General features: G+C 48.3%; 1 protein-coding gene across 2 annotated transcripts in view; it reads left to right on the top strand.

Annotated features, from left to right (window-relative positions):
• The window catches only part of Gfra2 (GDNF family receptor alpha 2), a 92,878-nt gene extending 82,854 nt beyond the window's left edge, over window positions 1-10,024 (top strand). For both annotated transcript variants that reach the window (XM_057786065.1, XM_057786064.1), the window contains 5 exons: window positions 483-592; window positions 1,484-1,624; window positions 3,595-3,767; window positions 7,699-7,752; window positions 8,698-10,024. In XM_057786065.1, the coding sequence (XP_057642048.1) occupies window positions 483-592; window positions 1,484-1,624; window positions 3,595-3,767; window positions 7,699-7,752; window positions 8,698-8,820 (601 nt within the window). In that variant the 3' untranslated portion in view covers window positions 8,821-10,024. The remainder of the gene's footprint in view (window positions 1-482; window positions 593-1,483; window positions 1,625-3,594; window positions 3,768-7,698; window positions 7,753-8,697) is intronic.
• Window positions 10,025-15,643: the final 5,619 nt, after the last annotated feature.

Below are 15,643 nucleotides of genomic sequence, written 5' to 3'. Positions count from 1 at the left end.
TCCAAGGCTCTGGTTGGCAGGAAGTGGAACCTGGTTCCCTGCCCTGGTCCTAGATGCTGTCTGTCAACACACCCCTTCCCTCTTCTCTGTTTTCTGACAGCAGGAACCAGTTAGAGAGCATTGCCAGTGTCTCTGAACTTTAGTTTTGCTCTTTTTTTTTTTTTTTTGAAACAAATCTCACACTACATTCCAGGCTGACACTGGAACTCACTATGTAGCTCAGGCTGGTCTCAAACTTGTGATAATCTCCCTGCTTTTAGCTCTCTAAGTGCTGGTGTTACAGATGCGTGGCTGGGGCTTTTCTTAAATTGCACTGTGCCTGCCTCTGCCCGTCTCCCTTCACTTTCTATTCCCTCCTCTCCTGGCTTCCTCAGGTTCTAGGATCTGCAGTGTGGAGCTTCTATGCCCCAGGCAGTGCGGAGGAGGCTGGAGCAGACTGCCAGACTAAACTGTTTCCTCCTTGGGTCTTTTCCTGACACCAGGTCCCGCCTGGCAGACTTCCACGCCAACTGTCGAGCCTCCTACCGGACACTCACCAGCTGCCCTGCGGACAACTACCAGGCGTGTCTGGGCTCCTATGCTGGCATGATTGGTAAGCTCTCCTTGTGTTTTCTGTGCTTTCAGCGCACCCCCTCACAACCTCGTTGGGGTGGGGAGTGTTGCAGCCCAGCCCAAGGTCGGTGAAAGAGACTCAAGGCACAACCTTGCCTGTGGCAGATTCAGAGTAGCGTCCAGGGGAAAGCAGAAGGAGGCTACTCCTTACTAGGAGGGGACCGTTTCTTTGTTACAAGGCTTTGGAAATTAAGCTACAGCTTTCTTGGCCCTGCTAATCAGTCAATGGGGACTCTTATACTGAAACTTTCACTAAGTAGCTGATATTTTTTTCTTCCTTTTTTTAAAGATCTATTCATTTATTATGCATACAGTGTTCTGTCTGCATGTATACCAGCAGGGCAGAAGAGGGCACCAGATCTCATTATAGATGGTTGTGAGCCACCATGTGATTGCTGGGAATTGAATTCAGGAACCCTGGAAGAATAGCCAGTGCTCTTAACCGCTGAGCCATCTCTCCATATTTCACAGACAAGGAAACTGATGCTTAGGAGAAACCGAGTTCCTTGACCAGGCTCACTTAGTTGGTAAATCCTAGCACTGAGATCCAACCCAGGATGGGTGCCTTCATCTTTTGGATTCTAGAAGAATCACTCTGCACATTTGTGAGGGAGAAAGCAAGGACCTGAAGGCTGGGCCTGAGCTGCTGGGGTCTTTTCTGCCTTCCTGATGGCATAGAGACTGGTCTTCTCTAGGCCTTTGGCTTTTCTGGTTCTGCTGACTCCATGGTCACTAGGGGTCATTGTGCTCAGAGTTAGGATTGTTAAGTTGAGGTACCTGAGTTTTGTTTGGTGTAGGGGAGGAGGGCAAACATGAACCTTTGTCCTATTGTGCCTACGCATCTTCTTTTCCTTCCCTTTCTCCCTCCCAGGGTTTGATATGACACCCAACTATGTGGACTCCAACCCCACTGGTATTGTGGTGTCCCCCTGGTGCAATTGTCGTGGTAGTGGGAACCAGGAGGAAGAATGTGAGAAGTTCCTCCGGGACTTCACAGAAAACCCATGCCTCCGTAAGTCTGGGGAAACTTCCCCTTCCTCTTCTGTCCTCTAGCTGGGATACACTCTTGCTGCTTGGGAAGGAACCTAGAGCTGCTCTGGTCATTTTCCTCTCATCTTCTTGGGATGGCCAATGATACCCATGGTGCTTCTGTACCATATAGGGGTTCCTAGAGACCTGAAGTTTTGAGCTCTTGGGGATTTCATACCAGAACTGTCAATGGGCTGCCTGAACCTACCATCAGAGTCTCTAAGCTCATGGGATGCCAAGACAGAATGATTTTCATTGGCGGTTCTGACAGCATCAACCATTTTCCTTCGGAGACTGAGTGCTCCCATGAGGACCACAGGCACCCTTTCCTTGTAGTGGGTCTTTCCTCTTGGAATTGGTGACTTAAGAAAAGAATCATTTAACTACTGGTCCAAAGGCTGCAGAGAGAATTGGTCACAGTTAAATTTGGCCCGGCTTTGGTCTTTGCAGCCTGACAGCACTTGTCAATTATGACACTGGCAAATCTCTCCCCCCCTTCTTTCTCTCCGTTTTTCCTTCTGTTCATCTATTTTTTTGCCTTCCCTTGCCTGGCATTGGGGATTCAGATTCCAGTGCCTGTCATTAAAGCTCGCGCAACTAAGTGGAGGTAAATTGGAGTCATCCGTGATCCCAGCACAGATGGAAGCTGTAGGCTACAGTTTTCTCTGGTGTCAGAGTTCAGATACCCAAGTCCTCCTGGACAAGGGAGGACTCAAGGTTTCTCAGAGGCTGTATCTCTTGAGGACAGCTGAGTATTAGCCAGTTGCAAGGTAGGGACATCTGGTGGTCTACTCTGACAGGTTCCCACGGCTCCTTAGAAGGACATAGACTGACGAGGAGATTGCAGGGCAGAGAACCTTGTCGCACAGCATTGAAGGTGACCAGAGTGGCCTGTATCTGGACTGGAAGATAGCGTACTCCTCCTGCAGATCTGAAGGCATTGGGACTTTCTTGCCTGAAAGTCATGGTGGTTGGGAGGTAGAACAGAGTGGTTAAAGGATACTGGCCAGCAGTTGGTGTTGGCATCCGGTTCAACCTGAATGTGAGTAGGTGTCATTGGGGTTATGGAGGATATGGCTTTTATGGGTGGCCTAATACTGAGAGTCTCATACTGTAGTAGGTGCTTGTGGGAGAAGACTGTGATGATGAGGGGACAGGAACTAGAGGTGGACCCATGAGATGGCTAGGAGGTAGTCTGAAATGGCATCCAGTGGATGGGTTAGAAGGCACCGTAGGCTCCCAAGGGTCTGCCTTGGAGGACTTAGGTATAGAAGACATCTTCTGGACTGGCAATAAAGGGGAGAAAGCATTGTTCATGGTAGGAAGGTATGTACAGTCCACAATGAGACATCATTACTTTGGAGGTAGATATTTCCATCGATATTTGTTGAGTTTTAGGAATAATTTTGTTCAAGAAGTCCAATTAGATTGCCCCTGTGGATTAGTGCTAGTTGGTGGTATGGGATAGGAAGGCCATCCAGGAAAAGTCAGTGATGTGGAGAAGGAGAATGGCTGAGGCTGGGGTGGGGATCAGGTAGTACCTGAATTGGCAAAGAAGCTGGAAGAACCTGTGCCCAGGAAGCCAGGGATGGGGCCTTCTGCAAGAGAGGTCTCCAGTGCTTGCCACCAAGAAGATGCTCCTGCCATCTTGGCCTGGCCAACTGGCTCTAAACTTCATGGCTCCACTTTCCATTTCCTTGTAGCAATTCTCATTTGGCTAATTTCTTTCCATTTTGATTTTTCTGTCTTTTCTAGCTTTTCTCTGCTACTTCCCTCACCAATTGGGAGAGCACTTTATGTCTGAAAGGAGCCTTAGCAAAGTCAAACTCCAGTATCCAACCATTTGTCTCCAGCTTGTAGGCTCCTCTGGGAGAGCAGTAGTTAGGAAGGAAGTTCTTCAGGAATGATGGCAGCGGGCTCTGATCTTGCTATTTCTATCTGCCCTCTCTCCAGGGAATGCCATTCAGGCCTTTGGCAACGGCACAGATGTGAACATGTCTCCCAAAGGCCCCTCATTTCCAGCTACCCAGGCTCCTCGGGTGGAGAAGATTCCTTCATTGCCCGATGATCTCAGTGACAGCACCAGCCTGGGGACCAGTGTCATCACCACCTGCACATCTATCCAGGTGAGGGCTGTGCCTCTGAAGCTTGGGAACAGGAATTCGGCATAGCTCGAGAGCTCAGAATGCATCAGGGTCAAAGATACGGGAGTTCACTGAAATGGAACCATTGAAGGAACGCCGAAGGTTTCTTAAGATCAGGAGTCCAAGGGCCAGGGAGTTGGGAAAGAACATTTTTTTTCACCTCTTCGTTCATGTAGGCATTTTCTTTGCAACCGTGAAAACACTTGCTACCTAACAATATTGCAGTAGACAGACTGGGGGTACAAGAGAAATGTGATAGATACCATTCAGCTGCTGTCTGCTGATTATCAGTGAGAATGCTGGGAATTCTCATCTTGTTAAATTCATAATGATGTGACAATGTTCTTTTTTTTTAAAAATTTTATTTATTTATTTATTCATTTATGTGTTTGTTTTATAAACCAACCCCAGTTCCTGCCACTCCTCTCTTCCTGCTCCCCCCACCATTCCCCCACCCCACCCCCAATCTGCTTTCACAGGCTCCAGTCTGGGCGCCCATCTTAATCCTGATTTGATTCTAGGGGAGACGATGAGTGATCTGTATGGGAGGCGATGTGAAAACACCGTGTAGACCCAGGGATGCCACTCAAGGGCAGGGATTGTGAAGCTCTGGTGGGCAGGAGGCTCCTTAGCAGGTAGTTCCTGCAGAGCTGGCCGCAGGGATTGTCAGCCTGGCACCCACTGACTAAGTCATTGAGCAGGATGCTAGGGACAGCCCTTCCAGAAGGCAAGAAAGAAAATCAGGTATTTAGGAGAGACCTGCTCACCATTCTCTGCTGGATTCCTGCTCAGAAATGCAAGGGGAGTGTCTCTGAATCTTACTATTTTGTAGGGAACCCCCTTTCACATGCCAAGCTGGTCTGTCTGTCCTGGCTCAGCTGGGGGTTGGCCTGAGGCTTTGCTTCTTCCCACCCTATACCCCTCTCCTAGGACTAAGGAAGATGGGACCCTTCCTGGGATTAAGGCTGTAGAGAGACCCTTGTGTATAGGTTTATTTTTCTGAGTCTATATGAGCCCTCTGAGGCAGGGCTGACATATATATATATATATATATATATATATATATATATATATATGCTTTCATTCATTTTTATGTGTGTGTATATGTGCCATGTCACAAATGTAGATGTCAGAGGGTCGCTTGTGAGAGCCAACTTTCTACCATGGGGTTTTGGGGACCAAACTCAGGTTTACTAGACTTGATGACAAGCACCCTTACCTGGTGAATCATCTCATCTCCCTGGGGCTGAGAAACTTAAGGGCACAGCCCCAGCTTGGGAGGGAGGGAGGGGGGCAGTGGATCTGAGTCAATGTTCTGGCCTTAGGTATTAGAATTTCCAGCTCTCTGTTCCTCGCCACCTACGTGCTGCCTTTAGAAAAACCGGAACCCCCCCTGCTGTTTTGTGTGACTAGAACTGGTTGGAGGGGCCTCGGGTTGGCTGTTGGAGGTCACTGAAGCCATTTGCTAGCTGCTGTGTTTCCTGGAAATCAGGAGAGCAGAGGTTTTTTTTTTTTTTTCCCTCCAGCCTTTTGCTTCTAGAGTTGTCCTTGTGCAGAGAGGTCGGGGAGTCTTTGGAGAGAGCAGGATGCTGCCCGAGTTATGCTTTCCTTACCGGCCTCAGACCACAGGTTGAGTTGGGTTGTGCCTTCTCACCTTAAGGCTCCTTCCCTGTCATCTGTCACTTGGGTGCTTGACTTCTGGGTTCTGCCTGATAAACAATTACTTGGTGCTGCTTTGTGTGATGAACAGGTAATTTTGAGATCTGAGGGGTACAGTGTCTCACCCAAACACCACTTAGGGGTGCATACACATCTGTCTAGGCTATTTTATACCTGAAGAAAGAGGCTCAGTAAGTTTGTCTTGGGTAATCAGCAGAACCAAGTCTTGAGCCCAGGACTCTGTCGTCTCGGGTCCCCACTTCTTACTCTGTTCCAGACCACTTTGGGACAAGAATTTAGTCTGTGACATGTAGACAACCGAAGGGATTAAACAGGTAGAGAGTTCTAGATCTTGTAGCTCATGGGCCATGTGGGCAGATCTGACAGGCAATCCTCACTGCACGTGGGTAGGCTCTCATAGCCCTGGAGTCTGTTGTCCGTAGGTTTTGAAGGCTTCTTCCTCCTGATTGGGAAACATTGCTGGGTCCTGATCACTCTGGGGAGGAATGTAGGCCTAGGTCAGGGGCCCCATAGAGCTTGTGTGTTCAGATCCTATTTCTATACTTCCAGTTGAGCTGGAGAATGAGGTTCTGGCTTGAGGCTCAGGAACATTTTTGGCTTTTCTTTGTGGCTTGATCTTGGCATAGAATGCTGTGTGGCCATCAGTGTCCTGATGCATGGAGCCTGCATGGGCTGCCTGAGCAGTCATCGGGTGCTGTGGCCGCCCCACCTTAGGTAACTGTTTAATTGAGTTGTTCTCTCAGATCTTAGTTTTAAGGCAATAGACCATTTTCAAACAATTTTATGTGTAACTCTGAAATACATTAATAAAACAAAGACGGGCACCTTTGATTGGCATGAGACAAGGTCCTTGAATGCTGTGGGGCTGTCTGACTCCGATTTACCGGGATTTCATATCTAGTAAGCCTTGAAATAGGGTGAGGAGGACATAGGACTAAGCCATGGGGCCACTGAGAGCAGGCCAGGCTTGCCACACCCCATGATCAGAATGATGGAAAGTGACGCTGGGTACAGGTAGATTCTTGGCAGTCCACAGGAAGGACAGATGTGGCATGGTGAGGATTAGAGTGTGTGGGGGGTGGGTGCCAGATGGGAGACTGGAAGACAGTACATCCTCCGAGATGAGATGACGTGTTCTCCCTGTGGCCACCCAGAGCTCGACTGGACTGGGACTGTGCCTTGAGGAAGAGCAGCCCATCTTTGGGGATACAAGGCCCTAGAGCCCATGGCCCTCTGAAGGTTGGGCCAGTTTCTGTCACGCGGGGACACTGGTACTGTGGTCTTGAGCAGGTTCCTCCTGGGTCTGGTTTCTTTTGTTTCTCCAGTCTGGATTATGACCACGCTTTCTTGGCCTGGATCTCACTGTGACAGCTGGGGCATCACTCAGTTGACCAGATGCCCAGGATGATTGGTTGCCTATGGAGTCCAAGGGATTATTGATAATTCTGGCCAAGAACAGTGACTTCCTCATAATTTCTAGGACTTCCTAGGTGCCTCTAGTGGCCAGAGTGTCCCCACAATGGCCGTGAGAACCAAGCTATTTGAAGCCAGGATAGACATGCCATGTCCCCAGTTTGTTCCCATGGGACTTTATCATAGTGTTGGCAACAGAGAACTGTTGATTCACATATCCTTTGGTCCTGCTGCCAAGTAGTTAAGTCAAGGTAGAGAATTTTGGAGCATTACCAGACCGGCTTTGCTTTCTCATCCCTTACCTCGTCTGCAGAGGGCCCAGGTGCACACATCTGTTGAGGTCTAAATGGCCAAGCACAGTTGCTAGAACCCTACCTAATATTCGTGATAGGCAGCACCAATCAATCACAGCTCTCTCCTCTCCTGAACTCAGATGAGGGCTCGTCATCCTTTTTTGCTCCGCAGCTCTCCAGAGCTGTGGCAGACGATGCACTGGCACCCAACAGTCATTTTTCTCTGTGGCATTTCCTCGTTTGTGCCTGCGTTCACTTAGTAAAACATTAGCTGAATTGCCTTTGGAGCCAAACACTGCTCAGTGCAAGGAAAAGGCCTGTTCTCTGTCTCTGGGGAGTTGGGAGGAGCACTGGGAGAGGTAGATGGCCACTGACCACAGAATGCTGCAAGCTGGGGATCAAAGTTTTCTTCAGAAGCCCGCAGGAGCCAGGATAAAAAAAATGCGGAGCATTTCAGAGGAAGCCGGGTGCTTCATGCTTCATGGGACCCAAACAGCCTGCTAACCTGTCGTGCCTTCTTTCCCCAGGAGCAAGGGCTGAAGGCCAACAACTCCAAAGAGTTAAGCATGTGTTTCACAGAGGTGAGTAGGGGCATAGTGGAAGGTGGATACTTGAGGCTGGGCCCACAGGAACTGTTATTTAGGCGAGAGTTGAACTAAGAGCCCCTGGGTCAGCTGAACTTCTGACCCTGCTTGGACCTGAGTGAGAACTCACTCTGTTGGGATGGCGGAGGCTCCAGCCAGAGCCTGTGGGTGTCTCCTTGTGGATGACCAATAGCTGCTCTGAGTGGAGGCCCCTCCGACAGTCCCCTCTAAGACAAATGGGTTGGGTACTGCTTGGCTCTAGTTCTGTGGTTGTTATGGGGCAGGCATGGGCGTCGAGAAGGACTCGGACTCTTGGTGGAGCCTGCCTAGGATTGTAGGAGTGACTCACAGGCCCAGGATAGCCAAGAGTGGCACCCAAATCTGCCGAAGGGCGAGGAAGAAGCTCTGTCAGATGTACAGTGATTGAGGAAGAGTGTTTCATCAGTTGGGAGTAGGGAGCAGGTGGCCTTCTCCTCTCCCTATCAATAATCAGGCCCTTATAAACCACCTGTTTGGAATCGTTTTTGTTTACTTGCTGCTTTTGAAATAGAATCTTTACCTTAGGGTCCTTACTGGCTTTGAACTCACTTTGTACTCAAGGCTACCCCTGAACTTAACGATTTTCCTACTCCCACCTCTTGAATGCTGGGATTACAAGCTCATGCCAGTGTGCTTGTTTGCCAGTGTGGAGGTCGACAGGACTGCTACCCATGACCTCGAGGCTTAGAAGAGACAGAGTCTGCCATTTGTTCCTGTCTTCCCCAGTTCCCTGAAGGCACAGTTCTACCCTCAGAGGGTGAGGGAAGCAAAAGACGGATTCTAGGCAGCGAGAGAGGCGGGGCCGGGGAAGACAGCTTTCGGCTTGTGTTTCTTTGACCACAGCCCTACTGATGGGTTTTTGTTGTTTTCTTTGTATGTGTCACCTCCTCTGCCATGGATCAGCTCACGACAAATATCAGTCCAGGGAGCAAAAAGGTGAACAAACTTTATTCAGGCTCCAGCAGGGCAAGACTGTCGGCTGCCTTGATGGTACTCCCACTTCTGATGTCGACCTTGGCCTTGTAGGCCTTTGGAACCCAGCACAATAGTTCTTCAAGGAACCCAGATGTGACTCCCGCCTGACAAAATGGAAACACACACACACACACACACACACACCTTGCAAAAAAAGTTTTTTTTTTTTTTTTTCTACATTGTCTCTGAACCTTTCTCCGTCCAAGTTTCTTCTCTGGATAAGTTTTTCTAAACCAAACAGACAAGCAGGCAGGCAGCCCGAAGCCTGCCTAGAGGTCCCCGCGCAAGGACCACCCAGCACCACCAAGGAGGGCTCGAGGCTCTGCGATGACTCTTTTCTCTTCACTGGTGTTTTCGGGACCATATGACGGCCTGCTGTGGAAGGGACTTCTCTGTGCCTGGTGTGAACTGGAGAAAGGACAATTGCAGCTGTTTCTCGAGCTGCCTACTATGGGGACCAACCCGCCCAGGGACTAGCAGAGTGTGTCGGTCAACAAGGAAGCAGGGCTGGCCGTAAGGACCTTGTCACCTCTTCCTCTTGGCTTTGAAGATGGAGATGGTTTGCTGCCACCCCCAGCTCTTAGGTGGCCTAGTGGGTCTGAGTCTGGAGTGGGAACCCCTATGGCTGCTCCAGGCCAACTGTGTCTGTAGCGTAGATGGGGTTAGGAGCTGTTAACAGGAGGAAGCTCCTCCAGGGAAGGAGCAAGCCTTGGTTGGGCGCCAGCTCCAAGATGCTCCTTCCTCCTTCCTGCCAGGAATCCTGAAGTCAAAGAGAAACGATCCTCTGTTGGCTTTTTTTGGATTTTTTTTTGTGGGTCCATTTGGCAGATCTCACTTGGGGAGAAGGGCTGTTGAGTGGGGGCTAGGGAGACCCTAGCTGGACTCTGGTGGGGTCCCAAGCTTGCCCTTTCTCTCTTCTCTTTTCCATTTTCTCTTTCCTTATTCTGAGGCATTCATCCGCCGTCTGTACATACTGGGCCCCCTTTCTCCACATATGTGTATATCCATATACATATAGCCTGTGATTTCCTCTTTCTTTCATTTTTTTAAGAAGCAAAACTATGGAAATAATACCCTACAGATGAGCGAAAATGTATTATTGTAAAGTTTATTTTTTTTAATAATGTTGTCTATGATGGGAAGAAAGGTACCAGGCCCCCTGAGCTCTGGTCCGATTGGGCTGATGGGGCTGTGGCCGGGCACTCCCGATTGCATTCACTCTTAACCAAGCTCCAATAAATGTACTAGGAAGCGAGTTGCCTTCTGACTCACTCCTGTGACTTTGACTATGCTTTGTTCTTGGCCAAGTACCACCCATCGAATGCTTACCTGAGGGTCTTGCTCGGCTGGCAGCTGTTCGTATGTATTTGTATGTGTGTACTGGCATGTTTGCGTGCACTGGCATGTTTGCGTGCACTGGCGTATCTGGTCCACATGTCCGGTTGTGGTTGATGGATGAACTCAACATAGGAGATTTGTTTTTTAACTTGGTGGGTCTGAGGTCTGCGGAGTCTGTGGGATCTTCTTCCCTCCTGCGTCACCTTCCTAGTCAGCACTGATGTCTGTTGCTGTAAGACTAGAAGAAAACTGAGACAGAAGTGGGGTGAGAGAATTGAGAGAGACGCCTGGCATCAGTCCTGGGTGATGCTTGTGTTTTTATGCAGCCCGGATGGCCCTGTCTACCGTATATGTAATGGAGTGGTGTCTCCTTAGGCTTTCTGGTCTACCTGAAGTGTGTGATTGGAACTTTAATCCTTGAGTCTCGCTATAGAAAGAAGATGATTCCTAGTGTTTGGGGAGGGGTACAAAAGACCGTTTTTAAAATTTTCTCTATTCCATTCTTCCATCTTTCTCCATTTGCCACACAGACCCTACTAGGATTCTAGGACTACATATACATATATATCACACACACACACACACACACACACACACACACACACACACACACTCACACACATGCACGAGGTAGGCAGGATGGAGAGAGAAAGTCTGATCTACATCTTTAGGGTTGCCTGTGATCCTGCCTTGTCACCCTATGGAGTGATGTCATTTTTCAGTTTCTCTGTCCTGGTTCTGCTCAAATGACTCTTATTGATTGTACACATGTTAGTAACATCTGTTCACAGTGGTGACATTGACATGTTATGCTCCAGCTTCAGCCTGGAGGAAGGACAGTGAGCCAGCCAGCTCTCTTCCCAGTCACCTCAGCCTTACTGAGCTGGCTGCTTGAGAATACATTGTTCTTGTAAACAGCAAAGACTCCATAGGTTTGGAAGGGATTTCCTGGAAGGTTCTGGGAGGTGGGGGTTCACAGAATTTGAAGGGAATCCAAAGAAGGCTGGAGCAGAAAGTATAGAACATCTAAGGAACATTGGGGCCTAGACCTTGGAGGCTGGGGGCAGACAAAGGCAAAGAAACAGTAGGACCAGGAGCAGGCTGAGGGGACCCACAGAGAGCAATTTTCAGTTACTTTGCAGTTATTTGGTAACCTGTGTGCTTACCTTAGTCATCAGATGTTATGACATTAGCTCCCTTAGCCACTAGCTCCTGAACATTCCTCATCCAGGGAAGATGTCCGTGTGCCAGGCTGCAGTAGCTCTTGTTTCCTATTCCAAGACCTTGGCAAGTCTAAAGGCACATCTCAATGCTTTTCTACTTGCTGGGAACATCTGCCATGGGCGGTTATGCTCAGATAAGAGTCTGGACATCAGCTTCCTGTTGGCTCTTGCCTCTGCAGGCATCCTTTCTTGCTGCAGGAACACCAGGTCAGGAAGAGGGTCTGTGGAAGCCTGCAGTGGGGGTCTAAGGAGGCCCGTGTTCATGAGATCAATGTTCTGGACCTCATGGGAACAGTGCTCCTGGTCTCACTCTGAACTTGGGCTCATCTTCAGAGCCAGGTCTCCGCCTTATGTTGAGACTAGTCACAGTGGCATTGTCTTAGTTCCCGAGTCCTCAAACCCTGCATTTGCAAGGAAAAATAGGGCAGGTTTCCCAGGAGGGGCTTGAGCCCGATTTTATTGTTGTTTCAAGAAAACAAACTTTGCATATTTTCCTTAGTCCTGGATGTGTCCAAAGGACCCTTCCTGATACCCCTAAGCCAGGATGAACCCTTGTTTCCTCCCTAGGCTCTTGCTAAGGATATCCTAGTCACTGAGATGCCTGCTGATTCTGGGAACTCATGGGTTTGACTCACCTCTTGTAGCTTGACTTTGCTCCAAAGTTGCTTCTTCACATGTGTGCATGTGTGTATGCATGCATGTGTACCTTGGTCTCTAGTCATGGACTGCCGAATGCCCAAATGAGGTAGACTTTCTTTTGCTCTTGGAAGAGAAAAGTTTCAGGCTTACGTGCTGGCTGGAGAAATTCTTGGCCCAGACTTTTCTAATTTGTGGAGTGGATTTAAGTCAAGCAGCCCCTATCAAGTGGGTTAGGATGCCAAGGGATAAAACCACACACTTCATGTTAATACAGTTGAATCTATTCATGGCCAATTTTCCACTGTTATGGGTCTCCGTGGGGGTTGATGTTTGCCTTCTAAAAATGATGAAATTTTTAAGGAAAAGTCAAAGTAATTTGGAACCAAAAGTGACAAATAAGACAGGTGCTATTCATTGTGGTAGGTCTAAGTAGTGTAAAGCTGCCTTTGGGTTACAGAGGGGAAATCTTGTCATCTTGTTCAACCTTGGGAGCCTCACCTGTGAAGTTCTATTAGACAAGCACCCGAGGCATCCTTTTCAACCTTAAATGAGCTCCAAGGAAGAGGGTAAAGGCCCAGAGATGGTCAGAGATGGTCAGAAACCAACTCCCAGGCTGATGCGAAGCAGTCAGCTTGGTTTTCCTGACGAGTGTGTCTACTGCTCCCTGAGGCACTCCTCCGATATTCCGGACAAGGCTTGCATATCCAGTTTGCTGAGGGATGACTTGATCTGAAAACCCAGCTGTACGACCTTGAACGTCTTCTATATTAAAATAGGTAAGTAAACAGAAAGGGCTTGGAAGTCTTCTTGAAGACGTTAGCAAGGGGCTGGGGAGATGGAGCATTGCTATAATCCTGCCATTACTGCATACATAAGGACACAAGTTAAGATCCCCAGCACCCTGAGTGTTGTGATGTAAATTTAAAACACATAGTTGAGGTCGGGAAGATAGTTGGATTCTTGAAGCTTGCTGGCCAGCCAGTTTGGCCAATCAGTGAGTGCCTGGTTCCGTGAGAGACTCTGTCTGAAAAGGTAAGGTGGAAAGTGATCAAGGAAGACACCACGTTGACCTATAGCCTCCATACACATGTATACACATGTCCATGTACCCACATACCCATGTGAACACACATACACCATACACATGCATACACATACACACAAATACCTAACAGATCACAAATGACGCTGAGTATCAATTCCTGAGAATGTCATTTACCGCATCCCATTGTCAGTATAAAGTAGGGTATTTTTTTTTTCTGTACCTGCCCATGGCAGAAAAAGATAATCCTGCGTTTTGAAGGGATCATAATAAGATCATTGGAAACAAAACCTGAAACAGTGAGGCTGTTTTGAAATGTGCACATCTAAGATATTACAAATGCTCATGTGTCCCTGTGCAAGATGCTGTTTTGAAATCGTGTAAAATCAACCCTCCAAAATCAACCCTCCTTCTGTTGAGACTCAGGCGGGTTGATGCCATGTTCCTATTGCAGACACTGAAATAAGGATGTTCCAATCTATCTCAGATATTGAAGAAGGTGAGTGGTAGGTCTCAGACTCAAATTCAGTGGCTAGAACCAGACGTATGCCTCCCACCAGGCAGCCAGTTTGAACTGAAATGCTGTATAGATGACCTATTGTGCTGGCCCATAGCTGCCCAGGTAGGGACAGTCACTTCCCTGAGCTTGTTGCTGCATCCTTCTCTCCCCTTCAGCATCCTCAGCATTTGTATGGTTAAGGGTACCAGACCACTGGCAGACAGAGGGCTGAGTGTACCCTAAGGAGCCTGCAGGGCAGTGGGGAGGGAGTTCTGCAGTTTCATAAAATCAAGCATGGTGTATACATGAAAGAGAAGACAAGGGGAAGGAGGCTACTACTCAGTGACAAAGGACCTTGGCTGGAGGCCTTGCTGGTGGTCAGGGGAAGATGGAGCTGGGTAATCCACAGAAGCATCACCATCTCAAATTTCCTGGAGTAGATTAATGGTTTTGTTGGGAAACGGATTTTGTGGGAAGATGGACCCTTTAGGAAAGTGACCATCTGAGATCATACTTTATTGACCTTAGATTGTTCTTGCCTTGGGGTCCCGATGTTTAAAAAAGGACAGAGGCTGAATTTGGAACTCAAAGTGATGTGATTTGAGTTATAAATATGCCTCTGACCAACTAGGATTTCATGTCCAGTACCCTTGAATTGTCTCATATAGGAGATGATGACAGCAAGCTGTCTTCCTAGGAATGGTCAGGAATACGTGGGCTATTCTCTGTGTGTGGTATATAGTGCCCACTAAACCATGCACTGTCTCACCCAGGGGTCAATATACTGGGGCTCTCTGATTCCCTCAGTGCCTGCCTTGATGCCCAGGCTTGTCTGCTTCGGGTCACCTTTGGAGCTTCTCCCCTCTCTTCCTTCTACATCCTAAGAGGATTTCCTGAATTCCCTGGGATAGACGGGGTAGGACTGTCACTCCACTCCAGGGTGCTGCTCTTAGAAACCCTGCCAAGCGGAGTTGGGAGGGCAGAGAGAGTGGGGACATCAGACAGCAGACATGCTTGTATTATTTGTAAATTGCAGTTGAGCTGATCTGAGAGTCACCAGGGACAGTGGCTGCAGGGCGTCTAAATGTCGTGCTCTCTGGACTCCTTTGATTGGCTGTCCCTTCTCCAAGCGTGAAGGCAGAGGACGTGCTGCCAGGGCAAGTGCAGCAGCTCAGAACTGAGGACAGGAAGCATCGATTAGACACAGGGCTGAGCCGCTGGGAAGGTCAGCACCTTTGGGAGGGTGGCTGCCATGTGGTCCCCCGTTGGGCCCAAGGCAAGAACAGAGATGTCTCTACAAGACCATGAACTTTCAGGAGCGCGCTACGGGAAGGCAGCTTTTAGCTTCCAAATCCAGTTTCTGAGGACTTGTCTGTGTGCTTTTCCTCAAGTCTGGAAAGAAGGTAAGGTCTAAAGATACAAAAATATCAAAGGGTATTTTGTCCTTTAGGAGTCTAGGATGTTCTAGGTTGATCTTGAGTCGACTCTTGCCATCTGTTGGATAGTGACATCAACTAAGTTGGTGAACTTATGGGCCCCTTAATCATTTCTTTAGATAGTGATAAATATGTTAGCTTTTAAATTGTATTTTTATTTTTTTGTACTGGGGATTGAATCTAGGGACTAATGCAGACTAGGCAGGCACCATATCTCTGAATTATATTTAATTAAATTATTTTGAACCAGTTTAGTGACTCACTGTATTGCCTAGGTTGGCTCTGAACTTTCGATCCACCTCAGCTTCCCAAGGAGCTAGGATTACTGGATTGTGTCAACAAGCTTGGCTAGCATTTTTTTCCTCTGTGGGCCTTGCTATCTGGTCAGCTCTGTTGCTGTAGCCCAACAGCTGTCACAGGCACTGTGTCAAAGACCAGACTAGGCCATGTGCCAATAAAACTTTATTTACAAAAACAGACACAGGCTCCCTTTGATCCATGGGCTGTAGCTTGCCAATTATATCTCAAGACATTTTCAGAGTGCAAGCCATCAATCCAAAGGAGCTGGAGCACAGAGTGCCTGGTAGAAGGGAATGGCTGACAACTAATTGGGCTGAAATGAGTCTGGGGAGGTGGAGGAAGGGAAGGAGTGGGTCAGCTAACATGGAAAGGGATGCAAACACACTGGCATGGAGAA

Source organism: Chionomys nivalis, chromosome 12 (genome assembly GCF_950005125.1).
Source record: "Chionomys nivalis chromosome 12, mChiNiv1.1, whole genome shotgun sequence".
Classification (NCBI taxonomy): domain Eukaryota; kingdom Metazoa; phylum Chordata; class Mammalia; order Rodentia; family Cricetidae; genus Chionomys; species Chionomys nivalis.
This window is presented reverse-complemented; position numbering and strand designations above follow the sequence as displayed.